At 35.6% G+C, this 18,439-nt stretch overlaps 1 protein-coding gene across 3 annotated transcripts in view; it reads right to left on the reverse strand.

The window, feature by feature from the left end:
* GRID2 (glutamate ionotropic receptor delta type subunit 2) overlaps positions 1-18,439 on the reverse strand; it is a 1,475,947-nt gene that overhangs the window by 395,700 nt on the left and 1,061,808 nt on the right. For all 3 annotated transcript variants that reach the window (XM_045472791.1, XM_045472773.1, XM_045472783.1), the window contains exon 9: positions 4,099-4,200. In XM_045472791.1, the coding sequence (XP_045328747.1) occupies positions 4,099-4,200 (102 nt within the window). The remainder of the gene's footprint in view (positions 1-4,098; positions 4,201-18,439) is intronic.

Here is an 18,439-nt window from a genome sequence, read left to right on the forward strand (position 1 = left end):
AAAAACAAATCTTAGTAAGTGCCTTGTAGTAATACACTTGGTCCACTTGATAAAAAGTAGAGATTAGTGGGCCAAATATAAAAACAAAAAGTTTAGAAAAGGACTTAGCTTGTAGGGTCTGAATTTATTCTCATTCTATCTTTTCCTCCATTTCTAAGACATTTATGTAGCTTTGGTGATGGCTGACTATAGGTATCCATATGTGACGCTATTTAGAAATAGTCTCCGAAGTTATCAATCCCATAACATTTGGAACCCTCACGTGTCAAGAGTTATATTTAATTTAAACCTAACATGAGTTCGTTCTGATTCTTAAGGCAGAATACAAAAGAGGCTAAGGACATGGCCTCCGGAACTCAGATCTCTGGGCTTGAAACTTATCGGTAGCTCTTGTTAGCTATATGGTCATGGAAATTCAGTGAACATTTTTGCGCCCTATTTTCATCCTTCTAATGTCATTACTACATCTTTTGTAGGGTTTTGATAAGGACTAAATGACACATTAAAGTTTTTAACAGATCCTTTCAAATAGTAGATGCTGATGTTGGTTGTCCCTATTTCCCCTCTGGACCCACTATGTCTTTCACTGCCCTGCTTTGTGTCCTGGCACTCTGACCTTCGTGGTCTTCCTTACTCAGGCTCTCTTGCCCTCTGACGCTGGTTAGATTTTCAACTGAAAACAATGAAGGGATGGAAAGACAGGAGGAGTGAAATTGAGGTAACCTCTCTTCTCACTTCCTCACTGCCTGATTGTGGTTTGGCCGTGACTTTCTCCATTCTCTTGCCATGTGGAAGTTCACAGCTATTACTGAATGGTCTTCTCTCCCATGGTTCTAGCTATTGCTAAATCTGTTAGTATTGCTTCCTCCTCATGCCCCATCAGGGCAGTCAAGCAAGACTTGCTGTGCAGCTAGGTCCTGGTGCTTCAACACTCTTGTTGATTCCTTTAATCCTAGGAATTTATTTGACTCTTTCCAATTAACCATTTGTATGTACCATTTATTTTCTAATGGGATCATACATGGTATGGTGCTGAATTATTTCATTTGAAATAAATATCAGAACAAATCATAAGAGACTCTTAAATACAGAGAACAAACTGAGGGTTGATGTAGGTGGGGAAAATGGGTGATGGACATTGAGGAGGGCACTTGGTGGGATGAGCACTTGGTGTATGTATGTGGGTGATGAATCACTGGATTCTACTCCTGATGTCAAGGCTACACTGTATGTTAACTAACTTGAAAATAAGTAAATAAATAAAAAATAAGTTATCAGATTATTCCTTTTAAGTCCATGAACTATCATTAATAGTGATAAGAATGGGGGCTTCAAAATTTAGGTAAAGAAAATCAATTTTATTAACCTGTGTGTCATTATAGCAGAAATGTCCTCAGCACTAAAGGAAGTATGTGTCACACTGGGATCAGATTGGCGTTAGGATGCAATAAAACCTGAAAGACCTCCCCTCAAAAGCTTTACACAGGAATCCTTCCTCCTCCTTCTCCCTTGTTGAGAGCATTGAAAGCAAGTACATGGAATACCAGAAAGTGGCATTTATATGGTCAAATCAAGTTTATTAAAAAACAAATCTAAGTTTCAGGATTTAGTCAAAATTTTGGAGTTGCTGGGTGGGTTGAGGGGACAGTGATTCTTAGTGTCGGTGGTAGAAACCTGTGAGGCCATGTAAGTAAGAGCGGGACTGGAAGAGTGTTTGTAGGAAATAAATAAGAAAGTCATGGCTGGTTTCCACTCAGACAGGAATTATGGGAAGAAACAGTAACCTACCAAACTATTAAGTACAATGGCTGCATATTGTGGGAGAGTAACAAGTGCAAGGACCTTTTACATAACTGATAAATCCACATTTCCTCACAGAGGACCTGGGGCAACACTGTTTCCATATTTCCACTCACTAACCATGTTTGGGATCTGTGCAGGGCTAATCTTACAGGTAACAGTGACCATTACTAGTCATGAAGGTGAGACTGGGGCATGCACGCATTACCACTGTGTAAAGGAGTAATACCATTTCATGCACAAAATCACAATCATTTTGTTCAGCCTGGAAATGAATTTAAAATCATTGGCCATATGAAGGTTTCCTATTAAACTCACTGTCATCTAATCAGAGTTACGGATTTTTAACTCTCAAGTGAAGTAAAATCCTATAGATACCTCAATTCTCACACATATCACAGGAAGAGTAGAGAAGGGTACAGTATAATGTTAAGAGGGAAGAAATTAAGAGGTCTAGAGTCAGTCAGACTTGGAGTTGAATCCTAACTATCTCTGCTACTTACTATCAGTATATCCTCCACATTTTTTTCCAATCAACTCCTGTATGTCCCAGTTTCCTCTTCCTCATCCTTGGAATCAGAAAATTATCTATTTCTTGGAAATACTGTGAAGACTCAATAAAATAATACAGACAAAAAACTTCATAAAGTACCTGGCATATAGAAAGTACTTAATACTTCTCGGTTGTATTATTTTGTATATGCACCTCCCAACAAGATTCTATGTATATCTTGAGGTATGAATATACCTATAAGGTGAATATATATACCTATTACATAGGTATACGTATTATTCATTTTATATCCATTACCGAGTCTATTGTATAGTAAAGTATTAAATTAATATTTGCTTAGTGACTAAATGAAGCTAGCTTGCTTTAGAAATATGAATCTCAAAGACAAAAACAAAGCATGTGTATTTTTTTTTATTGAAGTCGTCTCCTGAGATTTCATGTTAATAACTAGAGAGGACTATTAATAGTTCACTGCACTTTAAATGTCTTTTTTTTTTTTTTTTTTAGTATTAGCACATCAATGCATATGCATAACACAGCCTTGGGCACATACAGAAGCACCATTACCTTCAAGTTGTCAAGTATTCATAATATAATTATTTGGTGAAGAAGCAAACATCTTATCAAAACAATAACTAGGAATAAATTATAGGTACCAAAAAGGGGGACAGACTACTCATTTGAATGTAGTCTTATAGAGAATATCACAGGTCTTTTTTTAAATAATGAAATTACGTGGAGTCTACTTAACTGTTATTAAACAATTTATAAGGGGCAGCCATTGCTGTTATAAACTTTGATACTCAGTTGGCATCAATTTGTCAAAAAGACTGTGTTTCTTCCATCTACTAATTCTATAATTTAGCCTATAGAAAAAAATTTTTTTTTCAAGTTTAAAAACAAGTAGGCTTTTCTGAAGAAAAAGTTCACAACTATGGACATTTTGAAATTTACTATAAAGTAGCATAAACCTAAACACACAGAAATAGCAAGGGAAAATTCATATCTTCCTGCTGTATGGCTATTTACACAGTATCCATTTGAGTATATTGTTGGTTAAAATATTTCTACCAACATGTAATTTTTTATATATATTAGAAGAGAAAATAATATACAGAATAATGATAATAGTTATCATTTGATTTTCTGAGTGAATGTAATTGTAATAATTACTTTATATGTATAGTTCACAGAATTTACATGTAACACTCACAAAATCAATAGTTGGTAAGCTTCATGAAGACAGAATCACATTTATTTCTTCATTCATCAATGTCCCCAGTAATCAGCACTGAGCTTGAAAACAGTCGATTCTCAATAAATATTTATTAAACAACTGGATGATCTTTCTTTGAAGTAGGTTCTTCCTAGAAAAGCACTGTATTCTGCCAATGTTTTAGTATTACTAAATTACTGCATTTGGTCAACTCTACCCTTGTTTGGCATGATTACCCTCATTTATGCATGCTTACAGTGAGAGAATGCCTGAGGGAGACCTTTACTTTACCATGTGTAGGAAACCGCAGAAGGATGGAAATTGGGCCTAAAGTGTCTGAGAAAGTTACTGACGAAAGCACTGTAATTAAAAGTAAAGCCTGCAAAAATCTGACTCTATCCATATAAATTGAAGGTTGGAAAATATGATCGTTGCAATATCTTAGAAAGCATAGTCAGGATTTGTTAAATGCTCTTTTAAGATGATGGCACGACTTAATAAAACATAGAAAAACAAAGCATACAGTAACTTCTAGAAGCCAAAACCACAAGGCTCCGATAAGACTTACCAGAACAGTCACCACACGGAGAACCACTCCACGCATGTTATTCTCCAGTTTCTTGTCAGTCAGTGACCCGTTCAGCCCTGTGACAGGATTCCAGCACCCAAGCTGAAAGATGAAATAGCTTGGTCACTTTCCCCACTGAAGAACAATCCAATCACCTCGGCAAAGATCTTTCAGAAAATCGTGTGATGTCCCTCAGAATAACTGGTACAGGAAGGGTCCTGAATAGGTTTTTCTTTTTAATAGCAAATGAAGCAATCAGAAATTCCATTTCCTGCCTTTAAGTATCACTCTATGGCATATGACAGTATCCAATATGCTTTAGCAGACTCACTGAGGACATACGACTTAACAAGGAGTTATAAATACACCAATAACTCAATCCCAGTTATGCACTAATTGGAAAAATAATAGTGCATATAATTTTAGTATAACGTCTGTTCTAATAGATCAGTTACTGCACACGTTAGATTTTCTTATAATTTCAATGGTTTTAATTAGATATTACACTGCTTTTATTAGAAAAACTACAAGATTTTTAATACGGTTAGAAGGGTTACTGCTTTTAGTTGAGGGAAAAAGTCATGGATATAGCTCTGTTGTTTTCAAATATTCATAGTACATACAACAATATAATTTGCCTTTTTTGTCAGTGCTATCAATTTCCTGGGGATATTTTGGCAGCAGCCTTTCCCTTAAAGTCTTGCAATGATTCACTGCTCTTTACACTCCAAATACTGATTTAATTTTACATCCTCATGCAGTTCTTATCTCTTGTAATATCCAAATCTAAGGGCTAACATTTTTAAAATCACTGCCTCTAAATCACAAGGGGATAAAAATTGATGACTCTCAATTCAGAAATGAGAGAAAAAAAAGAGATCTTGTGACTTGAATTAGCAGATAACTCAGTGAGCAAAGCTGCAAAGAATGCTATTAATACACATCTTGGGAAGAAATGCCATGCTATTAATTCTGATACCAGATCCACGAGCCTTCACTTTTGGGAACCTATCCATATTTGCATGCTTTAAAAATGTAACAGACCTTCAGTCATATTTGGAGACTGTTTTGATTGACTGAATGGTTTATAGGGAGCCCTGGTTATTTCTGTGGCTTCCTCCTGAAAGCTGATTTATTTCCTCGTATTGCATTGTGTTTGTGGTTTCCAGAGTTGTTGACAAACTGGCAAGTCTCCTTCACAAATAAAAGATTTAGGCGCTTCCTATTAAAACTCAAGTTTCTCTATGAGTCCCCAAAAGGGCTTTAATTAAGAAACCTGAAATGTTGCATAGATCTAAAGAGAAAGTATGTCACAATATAAACAAAAAGCCAGCTTTTCCTGTATTAAAAGAATTTGGAAAAGCCTGCTAATTGTAGGTTTCAACTATAAAAGCACATTAAATTCATACAATGGTATGCCATTCTTAGTTACCTAAAAAGTCTAATTAGAACTTAGATCCCATTAGCAAATCCAAATGTGTTGAAAGTCTAATGATCAGAGATATTGTAGTCCTCTCGTCACATTTAAAACCTTATGAAATTTCTTTTGAGTTTTTGTTCTCTTCTGAGGTCAACCAGAGTCTATGCCCAATTACATTCCTTGATGTGCACTTTTTCTAGTAACTTTTCAAGATTTTATTTTCTTAGATGAATTAATATTGGCGGAAATAGTGATTTACAACCGTAGGTGGAGACCTAGCACACTATCCACCTTCTACAATTCTATTACTTAATTCTAAGCTTAATGGATAGCTTTTAGGACATCATCTTGTTCAAGGTAAACATGTCTAAGCTGCCAAAGTAAATATAAGGATTTCTTTTTCTTTTCTTTTTTTTTTTTTTTTTTTGTCTGCCTTGGTGAATTGACTGTCGGTTTGCCTGAATAAATGCCATCTATTAATGCATACTTAATCGTAGCATTTTGGTATATGGACTGGTCAAAATATTTACCACTGGAATAACAACAAAACTCGGTCAGCAGTTTGTTTCAACAATGCTCTGGACAAATATTTAAAAATATATAATCTCCAGCTTCTTCTTAATTATGTCTTCCTTTAAACATAACTAAATATAGTCAATGGTTTAAAAGTTCTAAGGCACTGAAACATTTGGGTTTTTGAAATAACAATAAGAAAGCATTTGTCTTCAGACCTGGACAATAACTTAAACATTATTTATACACATATAGGATGTGACCATATATGATGTTTTTTCTCACCCACAAAAAAATGTGGCCAAATTCTTTCTTCTTTCTCATATATATTACAAGACATCATTGTCTCCTCTACCTGATGAAGGTCTTTCCCATTTCTATATTCTCTCTCTCTTTTCTTGCTATCTGACTCACATGTCCTTTGATCATAGCACTTGTAAAGTTATTCCTGTTCATCATAACAGCAGTCTGGATTTCAGGTTTGGTGACACTTTTTACTTAATTCAGTTCTTCCTTCATATGCATAAACTCTAACACTTAATGTTAGCTATTAGCTATGGACACCAAGCACTATGAGTTTCAGAGACTGAATTTTGAGATAGTGAAAATTTAGAATACAGATTATCTGAAAACTAGAAATAAAATATATCTACTTATCACATATCGAAATGGAGCATAACAAAAAATTATTTAGAAATTAAAATAATACTTATTTCTTATATTGAATAGAACTATTTCTTTTACATTTTTCAGAATACTTTCTAAGTGTTAGCCCTGATACTAAGCTTTTCATACATGATCTCATTTAAGCCTCAAAATAACTTTATGAAAAAAAAAAACTTCATGAGAAGGTAGTGTTACAATTATTATTTTATAACAATAGAAAACAAGGCATAGAAACTAAGGGCTCATCTAAAGTCACATTACTACTAAGAGTTGAAACTAGGATTTAAACTAATATTTTTATTTATTTTTTAATATATGTTTTTAAGTTTATTTATTTTAGAGAGAGAAAGAGAGAGAAAGGAACAGGGAGAGAGAGCAGGAGACAGAGTACAAGTGGCGGAGGGGCAGACAGATAGAGAGAATCCAAGCAGGCTCTGCACTGTCAGTGCATGGAGCCTCCTGTAGGACTCAAACTCAAACCGTGAGATCATGATTGAAGTCGAAATCGAGAGTTAGATGCTTAACTGACTGAGCTACCCAGGTGCCCCTAAACTAGTGCTTTTAAAAGTCCAGATTCCAGTGCTTCAATTGCAGTGCTGTTTTATAGCTTATGAATTGTTTTCATAAATATGATCTATTTGAGGTAGGTATAGAAAATATTATTCCTACTTTATAATAAAAAAAAAAATGAAAGCTCAGAACTGTTAAGTAGCTGCCTCTCTATAACAGCTAGCGAATTCACATTTTGGCAATACAGTTTAAAAGGCAAATCATCGCAATTACCATTTTTATTAAAGAAATATAATGTGTACATAGTGCATAGTATACGCCAGTCCTCCAAGGTCTTTACTTAGATTGATTAATTTAGTTCTCAAAACAGCACCGTGAGAAAGGTAACATTATTATCTCCATTTTACAGAAGAGAAAACTGAGGATTGAGAGGCTGTGCTCCTTCCAGTGTGCTTTTATTCACTTAAGCCACCCAGAGGCATTGAGTAGAATAAGGAAAGGAGTAGATAAATGAAACGGACAAGACAGTCTCAAAAATATTTCTGGAAATCTCTACTTTGTGTTACCAACATACTAAAGATAAGTGTGGGATGCATTTCATTTATCTTAAGGTCTGTTGATGCTTCTCCAAATGTATACTGAAGATAAACGAGGAAAGAAACAACAGCAGCACACGTAGAAAATGTTGATTATTCACATCTTTTTGAAGGATTTTTCAAATTTTAAGACTCTTTAATTTCTGTTCATATCCACTCATCTCCCTGAGGTTCCCTTCAAGCTATTCTGTTTGATTGTAATAGCTCCGTCCAATAATAAGCAATACAAATGAGTGAAGTTCACACAGATTCAAACTGAATTTGTATCTACAATGGGTCATATTCCTTGCAGCATAGTAAGATTGACTGGCATAGTGTTTGATTAAAAAGAAAAAAAGAAAAAAATAGAATAATTCCATTTAAATTCAAGCGTGAGGCTTATCTAAGAACTTCTGTGGCTTCATTGTTTGAAATTCTATTAACTTGGCTTTTCTGGATATGTGGAGAAGGTTGCTTGTGCTTGGCTGTGTTTTTTGTTTTTGTTACTTTTCCTTCTTCTTTTTTTTTTTTTTTTTTTATAACAATGAGTCCAGGGACTAATATAGATAATGCACACAAAATCTTATAATACTATCTATTCAGCTGAGCACTTTCTAAGTAAAAAAATAATAAAAGTGGCCCCTGCAGCACATGAGATTTACAGAAAGTCATACTGCTGATGGCAAAACAAGATTCACTATCTCCCATGGTCTGGCAGTCTAGAGAAAATTTAGAAGGGATTAAAAAATAAGGACCAATTCAATTTCCTTTCAATTACGGTATATTGATTTCCTATAGTATTTTTTGGTTATTGCTTAAAATCACTTTAAAACCTTAAAAATGCTTAATGCATTAATTATTTCCTTCACTGGAGCTTTAGCAATAATAATTTTGTAGCTCTCTGTTAAAATCAAGGTAGTATCTTGTGTTCAACAAAATGGTTGCTGTATTTGCATGGGAACAGTAATACGTTTCTAACATCACGTGTTATGTCATTAGCAAATGACCAAGTTTTAGATATTTACTCTTTTCCTTCAATATTTCCTCTTTTCATTTGTCCATGGGCTTTAAAGGATGACGTTTGACTTGGTTTTGCATCACTATTTTTCAGGCGGTGCTATAATGTCAAAAAGAGCTGAACTGTTCAACTTTAATTTTACGCTTAATAGTTATAGGCTTTAATAACAGGAGTCAAGAGAGCTCTTAATTGAATGCCAAATGGATTCTCTACATTTAGTAGCTTGTATTCATATGGAACAAACGAAGCCTGGCCATAGTACCAAAGCTCCAGCTGCAGGATACAAAATACCCACTGTACCGCAGGCTGTGTGCTGCCAGCCACTACATTTCCTTTATTTGCTTTCTCAGCCTTCAGAGGAAAGAAGGGGAAGAATGAGGCATAGGCAAAGTAGCTGAGAGCTAACCATGTAGATATGCACCGCATTTATTTGGTCGATATTACTTCTATAATGGGATAGAGTGTGTAAAAAAATACATACGGCAGGTTGACTCAGATGCATGTTTCATAATGGTAAACGGGAATGTTTTTTCTTTGATATATACAGGAATGTAGTGTGTCAGTAATCCCTCCAATAATATTTGTGTGTGTGTGTGTGTGTGTGTGTGTGTGTGTGTGTGTGTGTGATATTTCCACCTGTAAAACAGGTTAAGTTTGCAGGACTTGCCCCTTGGGGATGATTATTTCCTCCTAAGATTCTGTTCCTACAGCTTGGTCATTATCATGAAGTAGTAGACCTTCTTTAGATTACATGAAATAGCCTTAGCCCTTGAGTTTCCTTCAGGAGAAAATGTCTTTGAAAAAAAAAAAAATATCACCTGACTCAACTGCTTACATTTCCCTGTATTGATGCCGAAAACAAAATTTCTATACTATGTGCAATAAGATGAATTTAGCTGATTTCCACAAAATAGCAACTTGAGAAGATACACACACACACACACACACACACACACACACACACACGAAAAAATAGCTCAAAGATGTTTTATGCAGCCATAATAACCACTCTTCAGTTATCAACTGGTATTTGACTGATTTAATAATACTCTACAATTATAAGTTTCCCTTTTTTTATCATTCTTCTTGGTGTAAAATTATTATTATACTATATTTAGAGGCAGTAGATCATAGGTACTAAGATCAGAAACTCTGGAACCAGACTGCTTAGGTTCAGGCACCTGCTCTGATACCTGCTGGGCATGTGCTGTTGGGCCTCAGTTTTCTCACCTCTCAAACGGGAATAATAAAAGTGGCTTCTTCATAGGGTTAGTGAGACTATTAACTGACTTAATATATGTTAAATATTTAGAAGCATTCCTGGCACATGAAGACTAATGCAATGTTTATTATTATCATTCCTATATAATCAGCACTGTTGTTCCTGGTTCAGCATCATCATTCGGAGTCACTTACTGGTTTCAGTGAGGGAGCATGCGTCTAAAGCTGTGGTTCTCAACTCTGGCTACATATTAGAATCACCTGAAAGTTTTTAAAACTTCTGATGTATCAGCTCAAACTCAGAACAATTAAGTCCAAATCTCCAGGGATGGGATCCAGGCATCAGTATCATTTATGGCTTTCCAGGCAATTTCAACCTATAGCCAAGATTGAGAAGCACTGCTCTAAAACTTGCCTTAAACATCCATGCAATCTCATAGAATGGCTACTTAACCTTATTGGTTGAAAGCATCATTTTTACCGGCTTCTTTTGCAAAAGCTAGCTAGGGACACTTTCTCGAATAAACAGGCAATTTTATTTTTCTTGTTTGAAATAAGATAGGAGGCTATAAACTCTGTGAAGCCAGAATAATGCCTACCTTGTCTATTCTTGCACCCATGGCCCTTATCACTGTATTGGTACTTGGTAGGTCCTAATAAACAACTGATAAATTAATTCATTCAATAAAATCTCTGCTGTCCTCTTCTTCCTTCTCTTCTTCTCCACCTCCTCTTTCTTCTTCTCCTTCTCCTTCCCCTCCTATCCTCCTAATCCCTCTTCCTCTTCCTCCTCCCCTTCCCCCTTTTCCTCCTCCTCTGCCTCCTCCTTCTACTCCTTCTTTTTTGCCTCTCCACTTCAAATTGAATGAAAAAACAAAACATCCTCTCTCTGAGATAGTGTCCTGCTATCATATTGTACCCTTGCCAATTTTTGTGATTCTTCAGGGGTGATTCCCCTCACTCAAATTCTATTAGCTTTCTTTTTCTCTCTGGTCAGAATTTTTTTTTTCTAGGGTGCCCTCGGTGGCTCAGTTGGTTAAGTGTTGACTTTGGCTCAGGTCGTGATCTTACAGTTTGTGTGTTGAAGCCCTGCATCGGACTCTGTGCTGACAGCTCAGAGCCTGGGGCCTATTTCAGATTCTATGTCTCCCTCTCTCTGTGCTCCTCCCCCACTCACACTGTTTCTTGCTTTCTCCCCCCAAAATAAATAAGCATTAAAAAAATTCTTAAAAAAAGAATTTTTTTCTTATAATATTTTAGCATTTAGTGATTACAACCTGATAAAAGTTGGTGGATTATCTTCTCTTTCATTCTTTTCTATTTTGAGATGTTTTAAAGGGGGACTCTTAATTTTAAAACTACATTAGAATTCTCTGTCTTTCTTATCTTGTCCATTAAATAATTAACCACTTAAGGACAGGAGCACCATCTTAATACCTTTGTGTGCCCAGTGCGTATCACGGTGTTTTTCACAAGTAAAATGATTAGGTTTTGAAATTACCAGGTTAATGCACACTCACAAAGTTTAATGTAAACATTGCTATTGAACTGTAGGTCTTTGTTCCCAATCTAAAATCTCAAGTTTAGACTTCTCTTTATATTCTACTATCTCTTTGATGTTTCTGCTTAGATATCTCAAAGGCACTTCAAATATCTAAAAGATTAAACTCATAATCTACCCCCTACCATCATTCTTCCAATAGCCAGAAATTGACAAATTTGTTTTACAAGCATGCATCTCTAATCCATTGCCATCTGCTAATTTCACCTCCAAAAACAAACGCTCAAATCCATTTAACTCCATCTCCTTGCCGCCACCCTAGTCCAGGCTAACTCCACTGCTTCCTTTTTACCATCTTCACTCTACACTGCAACATAAATATAAATTTAGATATGATGCCTTCTGCTCAAAATCTTTCCAAAGTTTTCCATTGTTATCAAGAGAAAGACCAAACTTCTAATGTGGCCAACCAAGACCTGTGTGATTTGTCACATTTTACATTTACTATTTCATGCCACATCATATTCTCTCTGTTTTTGAACTCCAACCATACTAGTCTTCCTTCAGTTTCTTGAGTTAGACATCAACCTCCTGCCTTAAGGATTTAAACGTTGTTTCTGAAACACCGAAGTAGATCAGAACTACTTGGGAGTTAAAAACGAAAACAAATAAAAACAATGCCAAATTATATGCCATGCCAATTAAATCAGAATTTCTGGGCATGAGATACAGGCATTGGTATCTGTTAGTTTCCAAGATGATTCTAAAGTAGAGCCAAATTTGTGAACTAATGGTTTTGAATATACAGTTTTCCTTAATCGGAAGAATATTAGATACATGCCATTCTTCAAAGAATTCCTGAATTCACTCTTACTCATCTTTTGGATCTCAATGTAAACATCTATAGGTCAGTATCAACCTTCCCTGACTACCTGTTCCCACCCCCTAGGTTAGCCCATGTCCCTCCAGGATGGGATCATGTTCCTCTCTTTTATACATTAACATTTATCACACCAGTTATCTGTGAGTTTCCATGAAATCAGGAAAAATTACTGTATTTGTCTCCTCACCACCTTCTTAAATACATATTTCTCGGCCCAAAGTAGGACTTCCATTTTTATTGAATGATGAACAAATTTAGATGATTTTTAAAGAGGAAACTTAACACATCTTGCAGGGATTGTTGACTATTTCTTAAACAGTGCCTTAAATGAGGATCTCAATATATAGCCATGATGCTTTGCTGCCTGCTACTGAATTTTGTTTGTTTGTTTTTGGAAATGTAGACTTGCAAATCTCATTCTTCCTGGGTGCAGAGAGGATAAGCTCTACATAATAAAGATCGAGGAATGCTTTTCAGAAGCCTTCAGTATGAGGAATGATGGCATTACCTAACCTGGTAGAGAATAAAATAAGTCATCATACTAGTCCTACCATTTGAACAGTTATATAACAACAACAACTAGAGCAACAATAAGAGTAAAACATAACCTATGATGGGGGCTTCTTATATTCTAAGACTCATTTTAAGACGTATACCTATACTATCTCATGCAAAGAAGAACCACAAAATACCCATGAAATATAAAGTGTTGAAACTTGAGGGGATAAAACATTACCTAGTGGGGAGGGGAAAGCCTTCTCAACAATGCAAAATCCTCTTGAAGAGTACGGCTCCTGGCCAAAAATGTATGAATGATTTTTTAGGCCTGACTGCAGGCAATTAAGGTGGCTTTACTTGACAGGCCTATTGAAGGGAGTTGCAGTCACGAACTCAGGTCGCTTTGGCTGGCCATATTTTTAGGCAGTATCTGCTGGCTTGGCCCAGGAACCTCCATTCAGAGGCCTCTCTATCTGGGCCTTGGCCTGAGGCCTTCCCCAGGAGTCTCTGCTGAGAACATCCCAGTTTAGGGAGGGGGTAGTAGCCCTGAAGACATATTTATATTCTAACTTAATACCCAGTACTTTTCCATTCCTAGCCCTTCCTTTCTTCCTTTCCCTCCTGCTCACCCCTGCCCTAGACCATAAACCTGCAGGAGCCTCAGGGTTCCCTCCAGCAGTGAGAAAACACCCCCCCACCCCCCTGTGTGTTGATACATCTGACTCTCATGTTGTCATTCTGTATGAAAATAGAGGACCATGGGAGAGCCAGGACTTTCTTTCCAGACTTGCTTTTCCTATGGCAGTAAGTGAATAAAGGCTAAATTGACTTTCATTTTGGCTTGTTGTCTCAATTGACTACTCCCATACCAGGCAGCTCAGCTCTCCCCAGCTCAGTCCTTGACATTTACTTTATAATGACAGTTCACATTTACTGAAGACTTCCTATGAGGCAGGCATTGTACCAAAGCCCTGGATATTATTTGATTTACTTTTTTGCTATAATCCTATTAAGCAGATATTATTAATGATCCTAATTTTAACACATGAGGAAATTGAGGATTAGAGAGATTATTGACCTGTTCCAAGTTACTCGGCTTGAAAGTGAAATCATCAGGATTTGAACCCAGGCAGTTTAGCACCAGAAACCACTAGGTGATTCTGACCTCAATAAGATTCGTTTTCAGAGAAGAATAAAGCTCAACGGTGTTTGAGCGCTCATTTCCTAAGTGTAGCTGCATTTGTGTTTTGGGTTCTTGAAAAACTAAAATTTATTTGCATAACTCCCCTCCACTTTTTTTTTTTTTTTTTTTTTTGCTTCAGCTATTCAAGTGGGTTTCTGTCATGTAGAACTAAAAGATTTATTGCTAATTACATGGAAGTTGTGCTAGGTTTTGTGAATGCATTCTATAACTACGTCAATGTAGGAAAAGGAAGATATTTTTAAAGGAGTGGGCAAAAAGTAAAGAACATGGGCCTGGGTGTTTGAAGGCCTAGCTTTTATTTCAAGTAAGGGATTAATGCAAATAAATTCTAAACTGTTTTCTCACAACTCACAGCTTTTTCGTGATTAGTTCTATTTGTGGATAGTTTCTTATAATATGAGCAAAGCAACGTCAAATATGTATAAAGCCAACAAGGATTACTGGAATCACTTATATTGCTCTATTAAACTGCATGTTCCACAAAGGCAGTGATTTTTGCCTGATTTATTTACTGATGGACACCCAGCACCTATACAAGTCACAAATAATAAATATTTGTTGAATGAATGAATGGGTCTTATTTTTCTCAAAGAGTAAACTAAATCTCAGTTGCCTAGAGGACTTGGTGGCATGTGGGTTTTATCTCAAGGTAAGAAACAGATCAGTGAATTCTCATAAAATCCTATCTGGCTTTGTGATTCTATAATTGTTTCCAGGAATGACTGGATTCATACCAAGAGTCATTCCTGTGATGAATGAGAGAGGATTACTCATTCAAATTTTCCAAATAACTCTCACCAGGAGCAGTACAATCAGGCATTGTAATCAGCTGATCTGATCCTAACACTGACATGACACTATTGTCTAGGTCACTGTGTAATCCTTCCTTTCTGGCTCCCTCTTTATCAGATGCCTGTGCTTATGCTCACCATGAGGATGGAGTACTGGTGTTTCGTGGATGACTTTGAGTCATCAAATGATTGACTATGCCTCTGAGCGTTCTTACCAGCTTTGAAAATAATTTTTATTTCATTGCAAAATATTGCAAACATTCATGCAATGGAGACTCCCATAAATCAGGCATGTTTAGAAAGGCTGGCACACTTCAAAAAAGAGTTCTTTGTGGATTTACATGTTTTTCTAATTACTTTTCAAATTAATAATCCTAAATACTTTCCCCATATATACTTCCACTGGTAATTATTAATAACTATAATCACACACACATGATAAGCATGAGAAAGGGCAGGGGTATTTGGAAGGGGTCAGGACTAACTGATCACAATAGCCTGCAAGAGACTTAGCAACAAATCATCCAGTGGACATTGATGCAGTAATGTGCATAGTGTAAATCCATTATTTTCCCATCACTCAACATTTATAGTCAAGAAGATATTTATTAAATACCTGCTGTGCTAGTGTTACAGGATGCAAGGATGCATAGAACATCTTCTTACCTCCAAGGATTTATCTTTTTGAAATGACAAAGCAGAAAAACTTTAAAAAGAAAAAAAATACAACAAATTCCACTAGGCAGCATATTACTAATTTCTAAAAGACTGGCATAAATAATAAGTATTCAATATTTAAAGAAGGGAGATATCCATGAGAAAGGATCAAATCTCATCAAAGAACATGATTTAAAAAAGCAGACCATTGTGTAGTAGTTTGCCTACAAGATGGCCACAGATAATTCCTCTGTACCTGTGCATATGTACCGATCTTGCATCAAGAGGTAGAGTCCATTCCCTCTTGTTGAATCAGAGTTAGCTCTGTGACTTGCTTTTACCAACAGAATTAGGCAGAGGGGATGATAATATGATTTCTGGGCCTGGGTCTTAAGAGATCTTGTAGCTTTTGTTTTCTCATTTTTGGAAGCCAACAATCAAGTAAAAAAAGGGTAGGCTACAAAACTGAATAATGAGAGACTATGCAGAAGGAAAAAGGGGTCACATAAAAGAAGCCTTGGACCTCGGCCAACAGCCAGCACCAATGCCCCAGACATGTGTGATACCATCTTGAATCTTTTGATTCTGACTGAGCTATCCCCGTCAACACCATGTGGAGCAGAGGTGATCTATCCCTATAAAGTCCTGCCTGAACAGGAGGCCTACTGAACCCTTAAAAATAAAAGTTTTTGTTTTAAGCCAGTAAGTTTTAAGGTGTTTTGTTATGCAGTAATAAATTATTGAAACACATGGTTTAGGGTTAATGATCACCTTTGCTTCTGAAACTGGATGGACACCCAGAGCTTTTAGAAGGCAGCAGAAGTTGTACATATATAAAGAATAGTCTTTCATTTTCCCTATACTTTCTTTTTTATCTTAAAGCTTTAAAAAAAAAAAAAGTGTCTTTACTGTAATTCAGGTAGGCATTTCTCTATGCACTTTCATCTTATTAATAACTGATTGAAACACTTTAGAATTATCTCTATTTTAGAAAATATGGCCAAATAGATCATGATTTGTTTTCTATGGCTGCTATAACAACCACAATCTCAGCATATGAAAACAACAGAAATTTGTTTTCTCACAGTTCCAGAAGACAGATCTGACATCAAAGCATTGGCAGGGTCACACCCTCTTGAAAAGCTCTAGGGCAGAATCTTTTTTCACTTCTTCCAGCTTTTTCTGGCTCCAGGCATTCCTTGGCTTGTGGTTCTTTAACTCTAAGCTCAGCCTCTATCTTCCGATGGCCATCTCCCCTTCTCTCTATCAAATCTCTCTCTGCCTTCCTCTCATAAGAATATTTATCATTGGACTTATGGCCAACCTGGATAATCTGTGATGTCTTCATCTCAAAATCCTTATCTTAATTATATCTGCAAAGACTTTTTTTTTTTTTTTTTTTTCCAAATAAGGTCACATTCACAGGTTCCAGGAGCTAGGTTGTGGGTATACTAGTTTTTGTTTTGTTTTGTTTTGCTTTGTTTTGTTTTGTTTTGGTGGGGGAAAGAATTCGATTCACTAAAGATCACAGTTCATAAATTCTCATTTTAGTATCAAACTTTTTATCAAGACTTTTAGTTAAAACAATCTTTTTGGGGAGAAGTAGTTTTACAAGTTCCATATCCACTGGAGACAATTGATTTTTCTGCATATATTGATTAACTTAAGTTTCCTCAAATTAGAATTGAAAAAAGCATTTGCCAAACAGTGAAGAGTCTGCTCTTGCTACACCGCTCAGTTTAATCTTCTGTGGTACTTATTATCTGAGGCATTATTCTAGGTTTGAGTCACTAACTTCCTTACTTCCCCCAGTAGAATTCTGAGCTACTTGATGGCTGAAAGCATCTTTTTTATTCATTATAATACTGCTAGCACTTTTGTATCACTAAAATATAGTAGATAAGGAATAATTGGTTTTGACCTAAAATATCTTTTTATTTTTAATTTTTTTTAATTCTCAATAAATTGTCCTTGGTTTAATGGACGTATGAGTGAGCTTATATTATCCTTTAGATATATCTGGATGCATTTCAAATATACCTTTTGATTTGCTAGGTAAAATCCAATGTATGTATGGCTTTCTAAATCCAACTGTAGAAATTGAGGCTATGTGTGATTACCTATAGTCAGACATAGATATCCAAATCATAATGAGTAAAAGTGCACCCACTTCAAATATTTTCAAATAATTTCCAAATATGATCTGTATTTTATCAATATTTGAATTTAGTCAACATTTTTGTTGGCCCTTAATTTAATTATTTTATATTTAAATATATAATTTGTCTTATTTATAATTGCAAGTAAAAAGAATAAATTTTTAGTGAAAGTTGGTCATTTGTTAAATATAAAATCTTACTATGAACACATAATATTTTCCACAGATGTGCTTATCACATCTACTATGTAAAGCGTATGGATTTCTTAAGATATCTTTTCTTAATGTAGAGAATCAATAGCCAGGTATCATTCTTGTCTTGCCAATAATAATCCAGATCACTGGTAACTGAAAATGAAATCATTAATTAATCTTGGCCTTCCATATATAGTAGGAATTACTCAGTGGGTAACAAAGAAAGTCTCTTACAGGAATGTTTTGTCCAACTGAAGATATAATTTTCACCTGGGAACTTACTCAAGAAGTTATGCCCCCAGAAAACAAAAACAAAATCAACAACAACAAAAACAAATGGTAGCCTTTCTCCAAAGTCACATCAGAATAGAGCACCAGATGCACAAAGCCTTCAAGCCAAAGAATAAAGAAACAAATTCAAAATAGATACTTGAGCAGTATCAGAAAATTAAAATAAAAACTTAGAATATAGACAAAACTTGAGACCATTCTCTTAGCTATACCTTTCTGAGAAGTATCTCCAGTTCTTTA

The sequence above is a fragment of the Leopardus geoffroyi genome, chromosome B1 (assembly GCF_018350155.1).
Source record: "Leopardus geoffroyi isolate Oge1 chromosome B1, O.geoffroyi_Oge1_pat1.0, whole genome shotgun sequence".
Classification (NCBI taxonomy): domain Eukaryota; kingdom Metazoa; phylum Chordata; class Mammalia; order Carnivora; family Felidae; genus Leopardus; species Leopardus geoffroyi.